Source organism: Zophobas morio, unplaced genomic scaffold, assembly GCF_036711695.1.
Source record: "Zophobas morio isolate AGI-343-1 ecotype UQ-CSIRO unplaced genomic scaffold, CSIRO_AGI_Zmor_V1 ptg000044l, whole genome shotgun sequence".
In the NCBI taxonomy this organism is placed as follows: Eukaryota; Metazoa; Arthropoda; class Insecta; order Coleoptera; family Tenebrionidae; genus Zophobas; species Zophobas morio.
The window spans coordinates 716,833-736,852 of NW_026972149.1; the positions used below are offsets into that span (position 1 = coordinate 716,833).

General features: G+C 35.8%; 3 protein-coding genes across 11 annotated transcripts; 1 reads left to right on the plus strand and 2 right to left on the minus strand.

Annotated features, from left to right (window-relative positions):
* Positions 1 to 22: 22 nt before the first annotated feature.
* Positions 23 to 13,619, minus strand: Gpp (grappa). 8 transcript variants are annotated; one of them, XR_010282416.1, is made up of 9 exons: positions 12,457 to 12,612; positions 10,063 to 10,806; positions 9,392 to 9,833; positions 7,635 to 9,338; positions 4,382 to 4,852; positions 3,394 to 3,454; positions 3,176 to 3,343; positions 2,678 to 2,776; positions 2,371 to 2,461 (listed from the first exon to the last, which is right to left on the minus strand). XR_010282416.1 is itself a non-coding variant. In XM_064073026.1 (8 exons), exons 1-8 carry the CDS (start codon positions 13,386 to 13,388, stop codon positions 1,917 to 1,919), a joined length of 4,230 nt encoding a protein of 1,409 aa, XP_063929096.1. In that variant the 5' UTR covers positions 13,389 to 13,619; the 3' UTR covers positions 23 to 1,916. The 8 variants fall into 8 exon arrangements, 5 of the variants coding, with proteins under 5 accessions (XP_063929096.1, XP_063929095.1, XP_063929097.1 ...); XM_064073026.1 differs by lacking the exons at positions 2,678 to 2,776; positions 3,176 to 3,343; positions 3,394 to 3,454 and adding exons at positions 12,651 to 12,691; positions 13,302 to 13,619 and having other exon boundaries at positions 23 to 2,518; positions 12,457 to 12,595; XR_010282414.1 differs by lacking the exon at positions 3,394 to 3,454.
* A 2,334-nt stretch (positions 13,620 to 15,953) lies between these two features.
* LOC135141502 (uncharacterized) lies at positions 15,954 to 17,579 on the plus strand. 2 transcript variants are annotated; one of them, XM_064072647.1, is made up of 6 exons: positions 15,954 to 16,710; positions 16,771 to 16,842; positions 16,902 to 16,961; positions 17,021 to 17,074; positions 17,128 to 17,196; positions 17,257 to 17,579. In XM_064072647.1, exons 1-6 carry the CDS (start codon positions 16,320 to 16,322, stop codon positions 17,544 to 17,546), a joined length of 936 nt encoding a protein of 311 aa, XP_063928717.1. In that variant the 5' UTR covers positions 15,954 to 16,319; the 3' UTR covers positions 17,547 to 17,579. The 2 variants fall into 2 exon arrangements, with proteins under 2 accessions (XP_063928717.1, XP_063928718.1); XM_064072648.1 differs by having other exon boundaries at positions 16,777 to 16,842.
* LOC135141501 (putative nuclease HARBI1) lies at positions 17,570 to 19,352 on the minus strand. The gene is made up of 4 exons (XM_064072646.1): positions 18,761 to 19,352; positions 18,578 to 18,707; positions 18,364 to 18,520; positions 17,570 to 18,309 (listed from the first exon to the last, which is right to left on the minus strand). Exons 1-4 carry the CDS (start codon positions 18,985 to 18,987, stop codon positions 17,732 to 17,734), a joined length of 1,092 nt encoding a protein of 363 aa, XP_063928716.1. The 5' UTR covers positions 18,988 to 19,352; the 3' UTR covers positions 17,570 to 17,731.
* Positions 19,353 to 20,020: the final 668 nt, after the last annotated feature.

The following is a 20,020-nucleotide window of genomic DNA, read 5'->3' on the forward strand; positions in this document are numbered from 1 at the left end:
GGGTAGGTTTAATAATTCAAGGTTACATAGAAGTGTTTATTAAATTAATGGCAGTTAAAAGGATACCATAATTACCAACTTATTGTTTACATGTAACATACACTCTATCCCTAGTCTTATTCACATTCATAGTAATCCTGAGAGCTATCCTTTTCTATTTTTTGACCACTGAACTCTTACAAAGATTAAAAAAAAATTCAGTCACAAAGTATTGAATTAGTAGATAAAACTTTGGCTTTTCGCGAGATGTGTTTCATGAGATGATGAGTCGATTTATTTTAACATGCCAAAATCGAAAATTTAGGGAAATAAAGACTGAAATGATTGCATTCAAACATCAAAAATGAATATAATAATATAGTGTGTACAGTTCACGCAGAAATAAAATTTAACAAACAAAACTTCAAAAAAAGTTTTAACATCAAAAAGATTAGCACTAAAAAAATAAACTATAATATAATGAGAAATGACAACAAATGAATCAATAAAGACACGGCTACAATAATAACAAAAGTACTTTTGTACAAAAATCGATAAAATATCACTTATGATTTTTGGAAAGATGCCCATGAAAATTATAATCAAAAGTCGATACAAAGGTGTAAACTGTTTTTGCAAAAAGTTAAAATATGTATTGAAACCGAATGTAATGACAACTGTATATACAAATATATATAGATATATATAAAAAAAAAGTTTGCAATGACAGTTTCCCGAACTTTGTACACATATGTCAAAAGCCTCCAAATCTTGTATTCACAGAGACTTGTGTTTTATGATGTCGAACAGTGCAATACGATTTGAACTACTTCTCAAAACGATTACAAGCATAACACTTTAACAAGTACAAGTCAGTTATTTCAATATAAATGACAAATACTTTTAATAAAAATTTATGAACTGTGAAAATGGCAGTATTACACTTGTACGTAAAAATCGGTTTTCAAATACAGAACATAGGTAGTTGAATCGCTTCACGTAACCCATGTTTCTCTCTTGTTTTAAATTAACTATGCTTTTTACAATAAGGTGTTCCTAAATAACTAGTCCTAATGCTAAAAACATATGTACAATGTACAAATAAATTATTTAGTAATTTTGAAAACATTTGTATGAGATTTATTAGGCAGTGTTTGTCTTGAATACGTTAGTAAAAATTAAAATACTCTACAAGTAATCGAATAAATTAATGCAACTCCTTAAAATCATTCCCATTTTATGAACACAAAGTTACAGTCTCCATTTATACATTCTAGAAAAAGTAAATTTACAATTTTACTACTTCACAAAATTTTCTAATAATTTGAAAACATTTACACATCTAAGCAATCGATGCTATAAATCTTGTCCATTTTCTCACTACCTCCTCAATCATAAAATCTGAATTAGTTGGTCCCCGTTTGGAATCCAATCAACCAAAAATTTCAAATTCCATGATTTCGTTAAGCGAATTGGAAATGTAATTGACTTGTGAGCATCTATCATAACATCGAAATGCTAGAATAACCACTCGAATTTACACCTGATGATGGTGTAACCCGACGCGGTCACTGCCCCACACGATTAAATATTTTCTCATATGAACACATAGTGATGAAGTTTCGTTAAAAGCTAAAACAATCGAATATTTAAACGTGTGTGAGAAGCCTTTTACCATTTTGATAAAATTACCTAAGTTTAAAAAAGTAAAGCTCAAAACCACAAAAATGTGTATAAATCAAGTTGTATAGTTTTGACGGAGATAAATAATATAATATAAATAAAAGATAAAATAGGTAAATTAACTAGTAGAAATCTAACCGCTTCACTGATCTGCTTGCTGTGTGAAATCGTAACGTCATTGCAAACGAATGAGAAGATAATAATAATAATAAAAAAAAAACAACTGCCTTTTCATCTGAACGTATCATCAACATTTAATTTTTCCACGAACAGTACCTCTCGTGCCCTCGGTTTTGCCAAGAATCATCCCTCCACTGTTCCCTGTAGTAAAATTTCTTTTTGTAGTGTTGATCAGGCTTTACTTTCTTATCTTCTCTTTGATACTTAAGTAAAGCCGGATTTAAGCGCGGCTGACTTAATTCGTTTGGTGGTTCTGGGCTGTAGTCTAACGGAACGTTACTCAGAGAAGACGGCGACGGTGTCCTCGGAGGACCGTCGTCGTTCCCCTCCCCGATCGGAGGGCTCTCCAAGTAAATTTTATTTGGCATTTTGAACAAAGAAGGCTTAGAATTCGGATTCAATTTCAAAGCCTGCTTAGCGGGGGCCACCGTTATGGAAGAAGGGGGCAAATCGCCGTGCCCTATACCGGAATCCGGTGACGTATTACAACTGTCATTACCTTCGGTCGACCGTCGCCGTTTATCCAGTTCGGTCGAAGCGAACGCCACCAGACGATCGAAACCAGAACTGATCCGATCTTGCCATTTTGATTCTTCGCCTTCTTCCTCAACGTCGGCATCTAGAGAGAGATTATTCGTTATTGAATTGTTTTCGGGGGTGAGGTTAGGTAAGATGCCTATAATAAACATAAAAATAATTGAATTTAAGTACCAACACTGTGGAAACAAAATGAAATCAAATGGGATTTGAATCGAAATCAATCAAAAATACCATCACCAAGATAATAATTAAAAAGAGCTCAGCAAAATGAAAATAATAGCGCAAAGCTACTTACCACCAAACTTAATCAGCCATCTAAATCTAGTATGGTAGGGGTATTATGCATGCGCTATATTGTGCGCGTGTGATTGTGCATGCCTGAATGTGCTGCCTCCTAGTCAACGCAAACAAACTACAGTAAATATAAGAATTTCAACACCAAGTACCATTATAACACGAAAAACTTTTCGTACCAAATTTAGTATGGCCGAAACTACGAGACAAAAGTTTTAATCGTGCAATAATGTGTCTCTCTCTTTTCTTTAAACTAATTAACCTAAACTTACTCCAACACCACAACAAGTCCTAGAACGTACAGAGAAAACGAAAATTCAAAAGCAATCAAAAATATATATATAAAAAATCATGTGCTGTAAAAAATCAAGCAAAAGCGTTCAGTTTAAAGCTACTCTCACACCGCATCGCCCACAAGTGACAACGAAAAGAAAAAAATATTTCGGATTTCGAACCACATCCACAACAACGAAACATTAATCTAAACACAGTTCTGTACCATATTTACTTTCTGGTGGACCGCAACTTTCATTAATCACCTAAAAGCACCAAACACATGCGCATACGCCTGAAATGAGAGCGTATGTGCTAAAGTTACTTTGACGAGTGAGGAACTATTCGGCAATAAATCAAGCGAAGATGGCCGTTACACGTCCGACCAATGGCTCTGAAAAAGAGAAAAATAAAAAGAATGTAACACTTTTCTTACAATTTTACCCTGGCTGTGTTTATTGCCGAACTTTTCATCACTCGACAAAGGGATCTTACACGAACTTTACTGGAACAAATTTTACACTATCTTAAAGCTCGCCATCTCAAAAAATACACACAACATCTATTATATATGTATAATTTGTATATACATATATAATAACCATCGAACCTTTTTTATAACTTCGTTCGGAAAAAATGACACTTTATGCGCAACGAAATTATAACGCAGTTCCAATAAATACAAGTTATCACACGATATACACCATTCACAATTTTAATATTTCTATAACTTACACAATCGTTACATTTTTGCCAATATAAGTCCAAATCCTGTAAATTCAACTAAAATCTACTCAGACACACATATTTCAGTCTGAATTAAGTGTTTCTCGACAAGTGTCATTTTTTTTTCTGACAAAAATTGCGTATTTTTTGAGAGATCAGATCACTTTTATCTAGTGACAAAAATCTGAAATATTTTTTCGCTGTACTTTGGACCTTAATCTCTAACTATAAAAAAATGTAAACTGATTGCACTGCCAGAAACAAAATAGGAGACTGTCTCAAATTGAAATTACTTGACAAATTCGGAAATTTGTTAGTACAAGTTAAAACGATAAAAGAAAAGCGCTACCTTCATGAACCCTCAACCGAAAGTTAAGAAAAATGATATTAAACTGTATGACACAAGTGGCTTCTTTCATTTTAGTGTTGGTAATTAAAGATAAAAATTTCAAATGTATCAAAAAATTTCAATTAAGCTAACAAAAACTCAATACGAAATATTGTTGAAGTGTTAGTAGTAATTTTGTCAGAAGCAATAATTCTACCTAACTATAAACAAAAAAAAAAAAAAAAAAAAAACTCCAGGTCTTAACTGACGAATTAACTACTTAAGAAAATATATTACAATACTAAAGAAACTGCTAAACTAAAAATATACCAGAAACAAAATCACTAGTAATAAATCGCAGCGAAACAAAAACCTTACCTTCTTCGTTACATTTCCTGACGCGAGGTGGTTCTTGAACTTCATCGACCAACGGCGTCGAAGTGTTCGAATGTGGTTCAGGTGATACGTTATTAACGAAAGCCTGCCGATGGGCTTCATAATTTCTCTTCAGCGGATTTCGAATCGGTCCTTGAATTATAGGCGATTCTCTTTTGTACTGGCAATCACTGATACTCTCGCTTTTTATAGCATCATTCTGGTCTTGATATGAAGGTATAGCAGGTAACATGTTCTGTTGTACGTAACTCCTTCGATCATAAACGTCCACTTCTTCTTTAATTTGAGGCCCGCTCAACACTCGAGCTTGCAAACTCGCCGCTAAACCCTCGGCAACGAAGTTGTTACGGATTGGTTCACCTTCGAGCGGAGGTTTCACGTCGGTAAAATACGACTCGTGATACGGTCGAATATCAGCGCGAGGAAGAGGAGTATAGGCCAGACCTTCCAAACCTGGAAAAAAACAACGCATGACGAAGTCTTTTAATCATTTTAAGACTTGCTATTGAAGCATAAGAGCAAATTTCAACTGCTTTAAAAGTTTTACTATGCCATAACTGTATTATGTTCTTTATAACATGTTAGAGCCTTAGATCATATAATAAATAGATACCAATACTCAAACTGAAAGCTGTGACTAGACATGAAGCTATCTGTTGTCGTTTTCTACGTCAAGAGGAGTAGTATAATGCTATCCTTGTGTGATCACCACATCTTCATCTTTGTTATATGCATTTCATCTGTATATGTCTATTTCACTTCCATTTTTGTGCGGCACCAGCGCAACAAATCGCTTTTGACAGATGTTTCTTCTAACCTCTCTTTCGAGTTGTTGTACAAAAAACAATTTTAGAATTTAGAACAAAGATCCTATTTTAAGTGATGTAATCATAAAAGATCACAATTGCTGCCCAATAATTTACTATTCCTTTCATTATCTACTGTGAATTATTTATAAAATCAAGCTGTCAACATCTTTCGTACGAAGTTAGTTCAGACATACTTCCTAAAATTTAGGCGCGCAAAATTCAAATAGTGATCAGGCAAGGATAGCTTCATTGTAATCTCTCCATGCACGAGAGAGATGTGTGACAGGCGGATGTCGTCACAGGCTCTGCTAGGGAAAGAACACGGCATGGTGGTATCTATTTATTATATGATCTAAGGTTAGAGCTCAATCTAAGTCAACACAATTGTAAACATGCGCAGAAGTAAAAAGTGCGTCGGGTCTGCAATTGAACTATTTTCTACGTGCGCACGTCACACCCGGTTGTAAGGCTCAGGGCCGGTTTATCAATGCGCAGTTAAGTTAAAGTAACTGGCACTTAAAGCTTGTCTGTGAGTTAACCTGTTTATCATTACCCACTAGCTCAAAACTGGTGGTTAAAGTGCCTGATAAATTAACTGACAGTTCAAACTGTCAGTTAAAACGTTATCTACCAGTTAGTGGCAACATAACCTAACAAATCCAAATAAATCTGTTATGAATTTAACAATATTTTAATGAGGACTTATGTTGTGCAACAAATTAACAGAGAAAAGATGAGAAAAACACTTATTATTAGCTGATTATTTTCTCAAAAGTCTGATTTGAGATCGAAAAAGAAATTAATCGAAGTAGGCCATGCACGACAAGCCGTTTGCCGTAATGACGGTGGTAGGGTAATTTATTTTTTTTTTATTAAATGTCAAATTGACAGTTTAAAATTAGAATAATGACGCCTACTTTTAAAACACATAAGAATGAATTAAAATCACTGTTTTCCAATTTTGTCTAAAATTTATCCCATTTCAGAAGATTCTAATAACAAAAAAGCTTTAATTTCGTTTGATAACAGTGCAAATTACTTTTCTCAACGTGACGATTAATAAAAAATTATTTTAAATTAAGACAAACGTCTTTTCGTGCATGGCCAACTTTGACTAATTTCTTTTTCGATCTCTCTGTATTTATTTATTTATAGGTGTACCTACTTGTTTCATTTTTAATTTCCAATACTTTTTTTCTAATGCTAAATTTTGCTTTTTCATGATTGATCACGTGAAACGCGATATACAATCGTTGAATACCAGAGACTTTAATAGATAGACTGGCTGTGTCAGGAAAAACGTGAAGTTTTTCGACCGCCATATTGCTTATAACCGTAAGTGCGCGAAATTTGAATTTTCCGGTCACAAAATGCAATTTAAATTGTTAAATAAAAAAGACAACAAATTGTAATTATTTATTTAGCATAAGACTATCTATATGTATATGTAAATTCCTTTAAAAATATTAATGTCCTTGAAACAAAATTAATTTCGTGAATTTTTGTCTTAAAGAGATAGCTTTTTCACGCTCAGTACTTAAGCGGCACTCATAACCTATTCCGAGAGTCAAATAATTTCTCAAAATTAATTTAAGCAATAAATTAAAATAAGAATTATTTACGTAATCCATACTAAACAATGTTCATTATGTAGAAAAAAAATGTATGGTCCTACTTCGCAAAGTTAAGGCAAACATTTTAGTTACCAAATCATTTTTAATTATTATTATTTACAAACAATCTCGTAAGTCCCGACACACAACCACTTTTATTTCGAGGTCTAGAAACGTTCTGTACTAGAAACTACTGCTGCTAACCACCACAACCTCACTTAATTTGACATAAAAGTTATAGCAATGGCGTCCATACTACCATGCGCCGTGGCTTCACCAAAATGCATTAGAAATGTTACTAACAGCCAGTCTATGTATTTAAAGTCTCTGTTGAATACCGAATGCGGATCGAATCTGATGGAACTTTCAAGGTCGGGGTAGTTTTGAACTGACCAATCACAACTCATTTCCAGTGGGGTGAGCGTTACCAACTTAAGAGAGTAACAGCTAAACTTCGAGCTACGAAACTGGAAGAAACATCGTGCATTGATAAACACTTTACCTCCGTTAACTGCTAGTTACCCTTATCTGACAGTTACTTAACAGACACTTTTAACTGAGCATTGATAAACCGGCCCTCAGCATGTTTAACTTAAATTGTGTGATCTCTACCGCGTCAAAGTGTCAACGACGAGAATATTTCAAGTTTTTCATTAATACGAAATACTTGGCCAAGAAGTTAACTTACTAACGTTCGTGATTTTTTTTTTATTTATTAATTTTGCAATATCACTAGCGGGCTTTGGCATTTTAATTTTCCGATCAGTGATAATTTGTTACGATGTACATGTAAATTTCGCTGAAATTACTTACCCTCTGTAGACGACGGCCTCGATATCGGACTGTAGACCTGTCTCATCGGTTCTGATTTCTTCTGTACTTCGTTATTTGGCACCTTGACCCTCTCTGGACGAGGTGGAAGATTGGCATTAACAACCGATCGTGAAGATAGCGTGGCCGTCCCCTGTATGTCGCTCATGTCGACGGCGGCATTGATGATCGACTGATTCGAAATTTCTAAGGTCCGTTCGATTTCGCCGGACATCAAATCGCCGATCGTCCTCGTCGCTACTATTCCTTCCGACGGGGTGAAACTATGATGTTGCGCCGCCAACTTCTCCTGAGACAAATGCCGCCTCAAAGCCAATTTGGCGGGCGAAACTTGGGTATAGTCGGGTTGTTCCGGCTGGACTTGTCGCGAAACGTGCGGAGAGACCTTCGGAACCTCTGTTCTGTAGCATTCCATCATGCCCGCCAAGCCCTCTTGATGTGCGAAATTCCGCTCATCGTTCTGTTTGACTACAGTCTCGCAGCGGCCGTATTTACCACTGGCAAATTTTTGTTTCTCCTCAGTTTTGAACTGATTTTGGAAAGTCATATTGTAAGTTTGTTGTTGTTGCTGCTGGTTGTAGACTTGGTTCTGCGCTCGTTTTCGATTTTGTTGGTCTTCGTTTAAAGCCGACGTGATGATGCTTTTCAAGCGATCTTCGAAATCGGTTAAACGTGGTGGTTCCTGCGATCGCGCCGTGTTCTGCGTGGGAGGGTAGTTTGTTTTTTGACGTTTTGGTACCGGTAAAGGTGCCGGCATATTATTGCGTACTATACCTCTATGACTACTATTTTTATTTGTACCAGACATCACTTTGCCACAATTTGCCGACATTTTACTGGCTTCGATTTTGCGCCCGGTTTCCAATATTTTCTGTGCTAAAATCTCCGGGTTCTGTTCTTCGATTTTAGCAATATCGGGGACGTCGGGCCAATCTTGAGACCTTGCTCTATAATCGCGTGATTTTCGAGACGGCTTCGCGTTTGTTTGTTGTTGACGCGAAGCCAACGCTTGCGCTTGTTTTCTCTCTTCTGTTTGTTTTTCTAAAGTTAACAATTCACCTTCTAATCTTGAAACTTGGTTGTGTAACTTTTTACGATGCGCCAAAGTTGACGAGATCTCGCGGAGAATATATTCTTGAGCAGCTATTGGTGATAATTCGTGACAAGCATCTCTACCGTTGTATTTCTCTACGATTTCTTGTTGCCGTTGCAAAACCAAATTATTTTGTTCTTGTTCAAGACTAGCTACTTGCCCTTGTAATTTACTAGCTTTAGCTTGAAGTTCTTTGTGCCTGCAAACGATTTCTTTAGCTTTCGCCAACAAATCGACTGGCGAAGTAGCGTTTATTCCAAGCTCGCTCATCCGAGCTTTCAAAAGTGCGACGCTATCGTCTATAAGAACTTTAATTTGTTTTTCTAACTGTGCAGCCCGATTCTGCAATTTCTTGTTGCGTTCCTTTTCTTGTTTGATATGGTTTTCGACGCTGGTTTTGTAAGTGGGTTGCTTCATTTGATTTAACATTTGTACATACTGGGCTCTGAACATATCAAGAAGAATTTGTAGACCGTATGGTGTGCTAGCTGGAGCTTGAGGTATATCCAACTCCGTATGAACCATTTCGGTACTCAATGCGGTTAACTGCTGGTCGACGCAACCAGGAGCAGGTGGAAGTTTCTTCCCTATAGCTAAACATTCGTTAATTAGTAAAATACAAATCACGAATAGTAAAACAAAGTACCTTGAGGAGAAGTACTCAAAAGAGTTTCGTTGTGAAGCAAATCCAAACCGTTGATCTTGATCGCCTTCTTCGGTTTACCCTTCTTCATTCTTCCTCGACGGGCCCTTGGTCCTGCCTTCTGTGTTTTATTTTCTGCTTGGGTTTGGTTCTTCCCGCGTTGGATTTTTCTTCGGAGCTTCTTCGGTTGCCGTTTACCATTCTGAAAAAGGGTTAACGAAGACGAACTAACGCGCCATATACTTACCTTAGTTGTACATTCTTCCTCCGACTGACTACTCTTTCCTTTCGTTGAGCAATAGTCCGACCACGCTTTTCGCGTTGTCGGACCATAGCTACTATCCTGGTCATCGAAATCCGAATCCGATGACGAATTCAACTGTTTGGAAAGATCTTTCTTAGCTTTCTCACGTGCGTTCCGACTGTTCTCATTGTCAGATCCGTTCTACAAGAGCAGGGACGTGAACTCGTAACACCTTTAGCTTCAGACCCATTCAGGTAGCATGAGAGGAAGGAAGATGGTTCAGAAACGTGACCTTTACAGACTTCATAATAAACTATAAACTGTTCTTTACCACAGCGTAACGTAACGGTACCACTCCCATCGGAAAAGATCTTCCAAAAGCCAAAGCTTCACTCTCCTCATATTACCCTCATATTTCGACCAAACCTACCTTCTGTTGCGGTTTCTTCATTCTCTGAAAGTACCGTTCCAATTTAGTCCTGTCGATTCTGTGCAGATAATAGGACACCGGTTTCCCAGTCCACGACACCGACCCCTTCATCGGAGACATCTCCGAAACATGCATAATCGTCCCGATGTCGCTCAAATTCCTATCCGTAATTCTAAAATTCAAAGGACAAAAACTCTTCGACGACACGATTCTCGCTCCGTCCTTCAAATCCGCGAATCTCTCCTTCAACTGATGGTCCACGGCCGGCCCAAACGCAAAGTTGTTAACAAAAACGATCGTTGCCTCGGCGATCTTCTCGCGATGTTCTTCGGTAAGAAAATCGCTCCGTATCAGCTTATATTCGCCGTACTTCTTGCCGTACCACGACATCCACGTGCGGAAATATCTATTCATCGCGTCTGCGTATCGACTAGGAACTTCCGCTTTCTCGATACCAAAGCATATTTTGCAAGGTGTCGCCGCCGCCATCTGTAGGACAACTTGGCCGACGCCGGAACCGAGATCAATGAACACATCGTCGGGAGTTACGTCGATTTGATCGATCATTTGACAAACTAGATCGTAGGATGTTTCGCCATACACCTCAGGCGAAAATGGTTCGTACTGGTTTAGTTTTTCGGGATCTGTTACGGCAGCATTGTAGGTTTGTTGGAGAATGTGGCGGAGAAGACCTCTGGATGGGTACTTGTTCAAACGCTGGGCGGTTAGCGATGTTCCTTTTTCCTGCGTAGCGAAAAAATCGGGTTTAAGTTACGTCTAAAACAATTTTTGTTTAGTAGCGGCTCTAAAAAGCTGCAACGATTACGTTTTTAACCAAAAACAAAGGCTAGAAACAGTTTAAACCGAGATTTCAATGTTCCGACTTCGAATCTCAGTGAAGTCCAAACCAGTTTTTTTTTTTTGGAATATGACTCCCAGGAAAATCATATTGAAATACTGATTTCAAGTATTGAGTTGCTGGGCAGCTATTCCGACATCATTAAAATAGTTGGGGGGGGGAGTCAAGGTGCATAAAGATGTTTTTCTTAAGAAACTGCTATAATAATTAACAAAAGTACGTTATTCTGAAGTGAAGCATATAAACAGTAATAAAAAAAAAATTTCAGAAGGACTCAGTATCTCACAAATACCGCGACAAAACCAATTCTAAATTCGAGCTACACTAAAACGAAGCTTTTCATTACGAAGTAACTATAAATTAAACATCTGAGTGTCGGTTTAATGTAATATGGATTTAGATGATTGCAGTCGTGTTTTTCGACTTTTAAATAGAACAATACATTAAAAAACACCACCACCTATCATTTCCTTTACATTAGGCATAATGAAGCAAATATTTGAAATTTAAAAACAGTAGCAACCTTGTCTGAAAGAAAACAATGTCTAGGAACTCTCATTCAAAATATCTATAATGAAATACACTACAGAGAGACTGATCAACACCACATTAGCATTACATTTCGAGTTAATAAAATTTAACTTTCATCGAAAATGTACTACATCGAACTTTCCAAGTGTCTGGAAGAATAACGAATGGTGCCTATATGTCAAACCCACTTGGGGTGAATATAATTTTAACACCACTTCTCAAACCATTTTTTTAGCAACACTGATTTATTATTTCAGGTGACGTCATAAATTTTAGTGGGTGTTCTATGATTACTAAATCAATGTTGCTGTGCGTTAAATTTAACTCACATTATCAAAAAAAAAAAATAAAATCAAATTACATTTGCATGTCAAAAATGTTCTTTTATTAGACGAGCAAAAACGCAATATTCAACAGGTTTCACATGCTTAAAAGATTCAGTTGACGTACAAACACTGTTTTTTCAAAGAATTTAATAATTCATGTGGAACCCTACAAAATATTATAATTTCATGTTTGAAACCTTTTTCTTCAACAACTTTGACTGCTTAGTGGTAAATCATGGTCCACTTCGACTTGGACTTAGAAATTGAAAACCTTAGACGCCAATAAATAACAAGCTTTAATATTCCCTGTCACGTTAATGTAAAGTTTGAAATCATCTCTATTCATGACACGATTTATTGTACAATTATAGATGTTTGCGAGGGTTTGTTTTATAAAACCTATAGAAACCTTAAATTATGCAAATAAAATGAGTTGACAAGTTTAAAATTGAAATGCAGAGAGAAGACAAAGAAATGTTTTCACAGCAAAACCATTGTTATTTTAAGAAGCACCTTGGTGTCTGTATTTTCGCCGTGCCAATAATCAATAGTCTATTTTGGGAGAAAATGGAGAAAACTGAATCCACAAAGCTGCTTGTTGACAAAGACTTCCACCTTTAGTCATCTCGTTTGCATTAATGAGAAAACGTCTTAGAACTGTTGTAAAAAAACACTTACCAAAGCCACGACACTGTCAATAGCGCGATTGAACCGATCACAGAGGTTCTTCATACTTTCATAATCCTTAGTATTGTAATCACAGAGTACGTTGTTTTCCAACGGCAGTTTAAGCTCTGGCAGATCTTCGCAAACCCATCTAGAAATGAAAAATCGAGTATGACCGTCGAGAGTCGCACTTTATTGATGTTTACCTGATGGTTTCAACAATCTCAAGGGCACCATCATGCTTATCCTACAACAATAAACGGTTAAAACTTTCGATTCATAGCTTTTTTTTTTCAAATTTTATCGTCATTTCGCAACAGATTGGTGCACAAGCGAGCCTGGCACTGAGAAATTCAGGACTGGAATAACGTAAGGACATGAAGTGAGTGGGTCAAACTTGGCATTGAAGGTTTTTAAATTGACCAAAACAAAGTCGGCACGTGTGTGTTTTGCGTTGTGCTTTTGAGTCGCTTTGTTTAGTTTGAGGAAAGCGTTTGTTTTTTCAATGATATGATTTTTGAGTGTGTACTACTCCCACGGATCGCTCGCACGAGGTGATTTATTTTTAGAGGATTTTTTACGTGTACTTGTGTAAACAAGCTATTTTCGTTGAATCCCGCTAAGATTCGAAAATACCCATTGATGGTCGCAATGAGGAAATGACACGAAATGACTAGTGTGTGTAATAATTCCGGGAAACGTGAGTAAAACACGGATTAATGACGAACAAGTGGAGTTGTAGAACCGTGATTCTGTATTGAGGAATTGAGGTTACGTGCTTGGGCCGACTTTGAGGTTAATTTTGAGGCTGAATTTGCTCATTCTGGCGAAAACAAAGGCGCTAATTATTATCTTACGTTTCCTCGTCCTGAGGTTAACGGCCAAGTGTATAACACTGGTTCTGCCCCCGCCGGAGAGTGCAATTTCAATTCCAGAGCACACATGGGTCGATATCAACTAACGCAACCCTTAACACTATATATGAACACCATTTGAACTAAATAAACCACTTTATAAACCCATTTTTTAACAATTAAAAAATAATTCACCGATTTCACACAGCATAACACGCCATAGCAGACTAGCGCGCAAGACAGTTCTGCCAACATTACCAAACCAACAATTCGACGATGTCAGTTTTGATGTCCTCCCCGACGCGACAAACAGAGCACCTCCTTCGCCTTCCGTATCTAAACTGCTTTCCACACGTAGGCCTTGATGCATTTATAATGCAACTATGCACTATGCACATTGTTGCTTGTGTGACATCATTACTTCACTTACTCCATCACAAAAATCCGCTTGCACTTTTTTCTTTGTTGCTAAAAGCTAAATTTTCAATTTGGCAATCCTGCGGAGTCAATGAACGGACTTGCGATTTTTTTGTGCCGACGAGTTATTGCTCCTTACTCAGCCTCTGTAAAAAATCACGCACGAAGAACGAGGATCGCGCAAGATTTTGCGTTATTAATTTGCGTTCTGTCGGATTTTTGGGACGCTGGGTATACGACCAGGTGAATCAAACGTGGCTGGAGGATCAGAAATCCTTATCTGATCGAGAAACGCAGGTGGCTGTGGCGGATTATAAAGCAATGAAAAATTTGCAGAAATGCCGATGTATCGACGTCTATTAACATTGCAACGTTTATTTCTTGAGAAATTCTTTATTTATTAAAGCAATTCGCGCTTGCATTTGCTAAATTCTTTATTCGACACGATGACGTCAAGTGTCACCTGTCGTAAAAATTGAAGAGGTGCGTACACTCGCCATCTGAGCGTGTGCTATTTATGGCATGCCCATGGGCGACTCGTGCGCAAATGACCGGAGGGGTTATTCATCCCAGTTATTTTGTTTTCGATGACCACGTGTTTATTAAAAAAAAATCGCAATTTTTGTTTGTTTATAAAACGTGCAGCTATGATTGATTCATTTGTGTACGTGGGTGTATTTTAGTTTTTGTTTTTTTTTTGCGTAACAAAAGCAGATAAGATATAAATTAGAAAGTTATTTATACATCCTGTACAAACTGCAGGTGTTTGGATACTACTACAGATGTATATGGTACGTGTTGCAAATGCAACCTCTAAAATAAAAGAATATCGTCAAAAATTAAAATAATAATTCAGTTATTGTTATTTTATTGTTTTAATTTAATTTTTTATGTTAAGATGTACTGCGCATGTACTCGTACTCCTCGATTTGCAGTCGTACTATTGGTTCATTTCAATTACGCGGGTGCGAATTGACAATCTCATCATTAAATTTTTCGTCATTGTTCATCTTTCCTCTCTATGTTTAATATAAACACCATTTCTGTATGATTTCCAAAGAGTTCTCAATATAGGAGTAATAATGCACGGCCTCGATAATGTGGTGATACCTGACCCCAACCAGTTTTCTTTATCTGTTACAGTGCACAACTCTAAAGTAATTACCACACTCTGAAGAACGCCGTATCATTTTTTCAAAATGACGAACTGTCACATGATACAACTTTTTAAATATAGCATTGTTGAATCATTGTATGCCAAAACAAATAAATTCTTAAACGTTATATAACCGACGTCTGTATGTAGATATGAAAAGTATCAATGTTCTATCAACGTTATCAAACATTAAGCAATAACAACAAAGTAATAGAGATAATTATTATAACTAATATACTCAAAATGATGATATCATTATATTGGCGTTCTTAAAAAAACGGAGAAGACAAAATCACACAAATCTCGTTTTTTTTTAGCACAAATCCGCTGCTGGTAATCTAAACGTGCTAACAGTCGAATTATTTTGAAGTATACACATAAACAGTCGAAGTTAACCATCTACTAAGAAACTGAAAATACATTTTTCCCGTTGGTTACCTACTTTAAATATATTTCATAAGTAATTTAAAAACTATGAATACATTGATAAACCACAAGTATAGTCATAATATTTTTCATATTTTAGATAAAATTTATTGGGCAAAATTTTGATAAGTCATGAAATTTTTGGGAGGGATAAACAGAGTTCTTATACATTTTGATAATGCCTACGATAACTTTAAAATATTTGTAAGATTTCAAAGCTTTCGATTTTGCAGATTCAAAATTAAATTGCAAAATATTGTTTTATAATTTTGATTTTTGCCCAAAAATTTGGATGTCTTGGGTAAAAATTCAATACGGATTCATAAACTACGCGCATAGGTGTATGTTATTTAACACAATTTAAAACCCATTTACTCTAAATAGAACTTTGAGGTGACGTCATCACATTGTTGGTGTTACGGTTTCGCCTAAGACTACCCCAAGGTGGCTGTGAAAAAAGTAAGTACATGCTGCCATTGCGCTCTGAAACACCAGCATATTTTTGACCACGTTTTCTATGTTATTCTTAAAATCTAGATCATAAAAAGGTTAAATTATTGTACATCTTCAGATTTATTCCATGGTCAACTTTACTTTGTTTATTTTAAATTAGTTTGACGTAAAGATTGTACCGTGTAAAGCCGCTTTCACACGATCGCTCTCACGTCACCCGTCACACCAACCCAGCTTAGGCCCGGTATTTCAGTTGTTGGTTAAACCAAGAAATTATAGTTAACCAAAAAAAGTTTTGGTTAAGTGTATTTCAGTGTGGGGTTAAGATATTTGACGGTTAAATTTCTTGGTTACTTTAACCCAGCCCAGCTAGGTGGTTTAACCATTATTTTTTTGGTTAACACATGCGCAGTAGACGCCACTGTCCGCGAAATTTTGGGAGACATTTTGAAGACCAGTTTTGACAGTTGTTCTTGTTATTAATCACCATTCTAACCTCGTTTTCTCGTGTACCTCGTGCCTGTTGTTGTGTTTTTTTTCTCTGTTAAGTATATAATAAAAGCTACAGGATGAACAGTGAACGTGAACGTGTTAGATCAAAAAATTTTGAAACACAAGAAATTTGCCTACTTGTAGATTTGGTTAGACAAAACAAGAAGGTGATCGAGTGCAAAGAAACTGGAATCGTCAATAATAAGCAAAAGGGGATAGCCTGGGAGAAGTTGACAGAAACATTTAATGCCATTTCTGGTACCGTGCCTCGAACGTCCAGGAATCTAAAAGACAAATGGACAAATTTAAAAAAAACCGCAGTTCGCAATTTTGCCCACGATAAAAAATACGCACGAGGCACTGGCGGTGGTCCCTCCAAAGGCCCAACAGAGACGTCAGTAGACGCAACTGTCCGCGAAATTTTGGGAGACAGATTGACAGGTTTACCAGCGGTGTGTGATAATGATGGTAAGTTATCACTTATTAGACATTAAAATAACAACAACATGGTTATAATTGATTCTTAAGTTTTAGATGTAGAAGAAATAAGAAACGGAAATGAAATTGAGGATTCAATTGTCCCAGAGATTGAAAATGAAGGTAGCTATACAAAAAATATATACATACTTGTAAATTTCATAATAACACCTTTTTTGTAGAGAATATGGGGACGTCAAACAGCTTCTTCACAGAAAACAGTGCCTCTTCATCACAATTAGGTAAGTGCAAAGTAATAAATTAATTGTTATTAAAATTATAATATATATTTTATTTTTAGTTTTAGAAGAAGACGTAGTTGCACAACCGGGGGATACGCAGGAAAATGAATTAGGTAAGATATAAAGTGTTGTTAAACATTAAACACATGGTTATTTTTTTTTTCAGACTGGTCACAATACACTCCAAGGATGTTAAAAAAGCTTCCCTCGAAACCACTACATGTTTCAAAGAAAGGTGATTTGACATAATTAATAATAGTAATAAGTAACTTTGAAAATAAAATGTACTCCGCAGGTAAAATAAGAGTGGGTGGAAATATTACTAATTACAAATGGTGTCAGCTTGCCGACGAGAAAAGGAACAACTCAGTTTTCAAAAAAAAGTTACTTGAAGAAGACCACAAGCAAAAACAGGAAATCCATGCAATAATGAAGAACCAATTGCAGGAGGAACATGAGCAAAAACTGCGACATCGTGAAGAAGAACATTGTGTAAAATTGAAATTAATGCAGGAGGAGCATGCATTAAGGATGACATTGTTGAAACAACAAATCACGTTCTCCGATGTTGATAATAATCAGTAAATCAGTGAGATATAATAAATTAATTTCATATAATTTTGTTTTTATTTACTTGGTTAGATGAATACATAAGTGATGTGAACAATGAAAAATACTAAACCAACTAAAGCATAGAGCGGAACATGAGCTGAAATTGCATTTAATGAATTTAGAAATAATTTATAAACTTCTACATTATGTATGTAAATTTACAAATTTGCAAAATATGCAATGAATTCATTTCTTGCTCTGTTGTTATTATTTCTATTTACATCATCAGCAACTGGTACATCATCTGCCAAATCAAAAGCTCTTTGCTCTTCGAGATTTAAGGGAGGTGGTTCATCTTCGTCGTTTAAAATTGCGATATTATGCAAGACTGCTGTGGCTACAATTACCCAGGGAACCATTCGTAGGTGTAGATTTATGCCATTGCTTAAAATCGGGAAGCGTCGTTTCCAAACACCATAAGAACGTTCAACTGGGTTTCGTGTTCTAATCAGTGACTCGTTATATAAATTTTGAGCAATTGTATTTGTCACTGCCAATGGCGTCATTAAAAAATTTTGAATAGGGTAACCTGCATCCCCAACAAGTATTGCACGCTCCATTTCTGCATTTTGAAATTTTCTGCAAATCTCAGAATTTCTAAAAATTGTTGAGTCGTGAGCAGAACCGGGCCATCTTGCTACAATATTTATTATTTTTAAATTAGAAGCAGCAATTGTTTGCACATTCAGGGAGAAAAAATTTTTCCGATTGCGATAAATTTCAGCATTTTCTCCACCTGCAAAATTTTCTATACTAATGTCCGTTAACACAAAATACCTTATTAACATACCCGGTGACTTTATTTTGATATGTGTGCAATCTAAAGCACCAACAACTCGTGGGAATCTTGCAAGTTGATAAAAACCTTGCTGCACTATAGAGATTTCTTCTTCTGTTTGAGGAAATTTTATGTATTCTTCCCGCAAATTTGCAATAGCTCTTGTAACCTTCAATTTATTGTAACATAGGTAACATTTTTATGACCAGTTTTGTCTTTCACTCACTCTGTTTATTGCTTTTCCCACAGTACTCTTGTGAACACCTCCAAAATCTCCAATTACAATTAAGAAACTGCCTGTCGCGAAAAATCGGAGTGTAATTAACAACATTTCCATTGATGTAAGAGCGTGATTCCTGAAATAGATTCATTAAACAGCTTATATTATTTTAAATTGTATATTTTATACCAATTTGTCGGATGCTTTATGACATCATGAATTGAATGTAACAAATTTGTTACAGATTCTTTTGACAGTCTGAACCTACAATAAAATTCTTGGTCGTCCCAGTAATTAAAATGGTCCTTTCGTATCTGTATTCTAGGAACTTTGCGAATTCGTCCCAAGCGGACAACAAAATTAATAACTTGCTCATCGTCTGAGTCACTATCGCTAGAAGAGTAAATATTTGCCATTTTTTTAAATTATTTTTCACACGATTCACTTAAAAAGAAACAACACTTTCACAATCAAAATGTAAATAAAGCAAAAGTGAGGTTATAAAAACGCCTACACGCCCACCAAAATATGAAAGAATATATCCTCGCACATGCTCTTTTCAACTGGTAGACCAATTACGATACCAACTTAAGAGAAATAATGGTTAGTTAACCAGAATATACTTAACCAAATTTTCGACACTGAAATACCGGTTCTTGGTTAAAGTTTTGGTTAAAATTTAACCAAGGTTAGTTAACCCTGATTTTAACCAACTACTGAAATACCGGGTGTTATTAATCTACAATCTCGTTTTGTACTTCAGAGCTTATTGAGCAACACTTACCGCTCCCAACCCACCTCCACCTCCACCTCCTCCTCCACCAGCATGAACAAATGGAGCGACAAACTATTCGCAAGAGTTTGCAAATTTCCACGAATTGGTCTGTACCAAAGTCGATAGATGGACCAATGACTGAGGTGTTCTTTATCAGCCCCCATTCGAGCTTGTTGTTCAATAATACTTACTCGTTTTCGCATTTAAAAATTTTTATATATTTTCTAACATGTTCTTAATGTAAGCAATAAAATACAAAAAAAATGCTGCTTTTTTTTCCCGAAAATTTTGATGTGATTGAATTTGAAGTCATTAGTTTGTTTTAAAATAAATTTTATTAAAAAAAATCACTTCTATTTAAAGCAAAATGAACAAATTGTATTTAAAAATGAAAAAAATATTCAATTTAGAAAAATAGTAAGTCGATAATTTATTAACGAATATGGATTTTTTTTATGAATAGAATGAGAAATTACAAGTACAAATCATATTTTGAACATTTTAGATAGGATTTGTGTAAAATTTTGAACTGACGTCATCAATTTTTTTAAGCAAATATATTTTGATTAAAAATTTATCATGCTTATCATAATTTTAAAACATCTGCAAAATTTCAAAGCATTCGGTTTTGCAGATTCAAAATTACATTGCAAAATGTTGTTTTATAATTTTGA

What these genes read in the sequence shown, in the direction of transcription:
- LOC135141502 (XM_064072647.1), top strand. Translation starts at nt 16,320, where the DNA reads ATGAACAGTGAACGTGAACGTGTTAGATCAAAAAATTTTGAAACACAA. An exon ending in CCCAGAGATTGAAAATGAAG is followed by an intron (nt 16,843 to 16,901) that starts GTAGCTATACAA and finishes CCTTTTTTGTAG; the next exon opens with AGAATATGGGGACGTCAAAC. An exon ending in ACTACATGTTTCAAAGAAAG is followed by an intron (nt 17,197 to 17,256) that starts GTGATTTGACAT and finishes TGTACTCCGCAG; the next exon opens with GTAAAATAAGAGTGGGTGGA.
- Gpp (XM_064073026.1), bottom strand. Translation starts at nt 13,388, where the DNA reads ATGTGTGCTCTGGAATTGAAATTGCACTCTCCGGCGGGGGCAGAACCA. An exon ending in TTGACAGTGTCGTGGCTTTG is followed by an intron (nt 10,807 to 12,456) that starts GTAAGTGTTTTT and finishes TTCGCTACGCAG; the next exon opens with GAAAAAGGAACATCGCTAAC. An exon ending in GAGGCCGTCGTCTACAGAGG is followed by an intron (nt 4,853 to 7,634) that starts GTAAGTAATTTC and finishes GTTTTTTTCCAG; the next exon opens with GTTTGGAAGGTCTGGCCTAT.
- LOC135141501 (XM_064072646.1), bottom strand. Translation starts at nt 18,987, where the DNA reads ATGGCAAATATTTACTCTTCTAGCGATAGTGACTCAGACGATGAGCAA. An exon ending in TGGGAAAAGCAATAAACAGA is followed by an intron (nt 18,521 to 18,577) that starts GTGAGTGAAAGA and finishes AATAAATTGAAG; the next exon opens with GTTACAAGAGCTATTGCAAA. An exon ending in TATCAAAATAAAGTCACCGG is followed by an intron (nt 18,310 to 18,363) that starts GTATGTTAATAA and finishes AAAATTTTGCAG; the next exon opens with GTGGAGAAAATGCTGAAATT.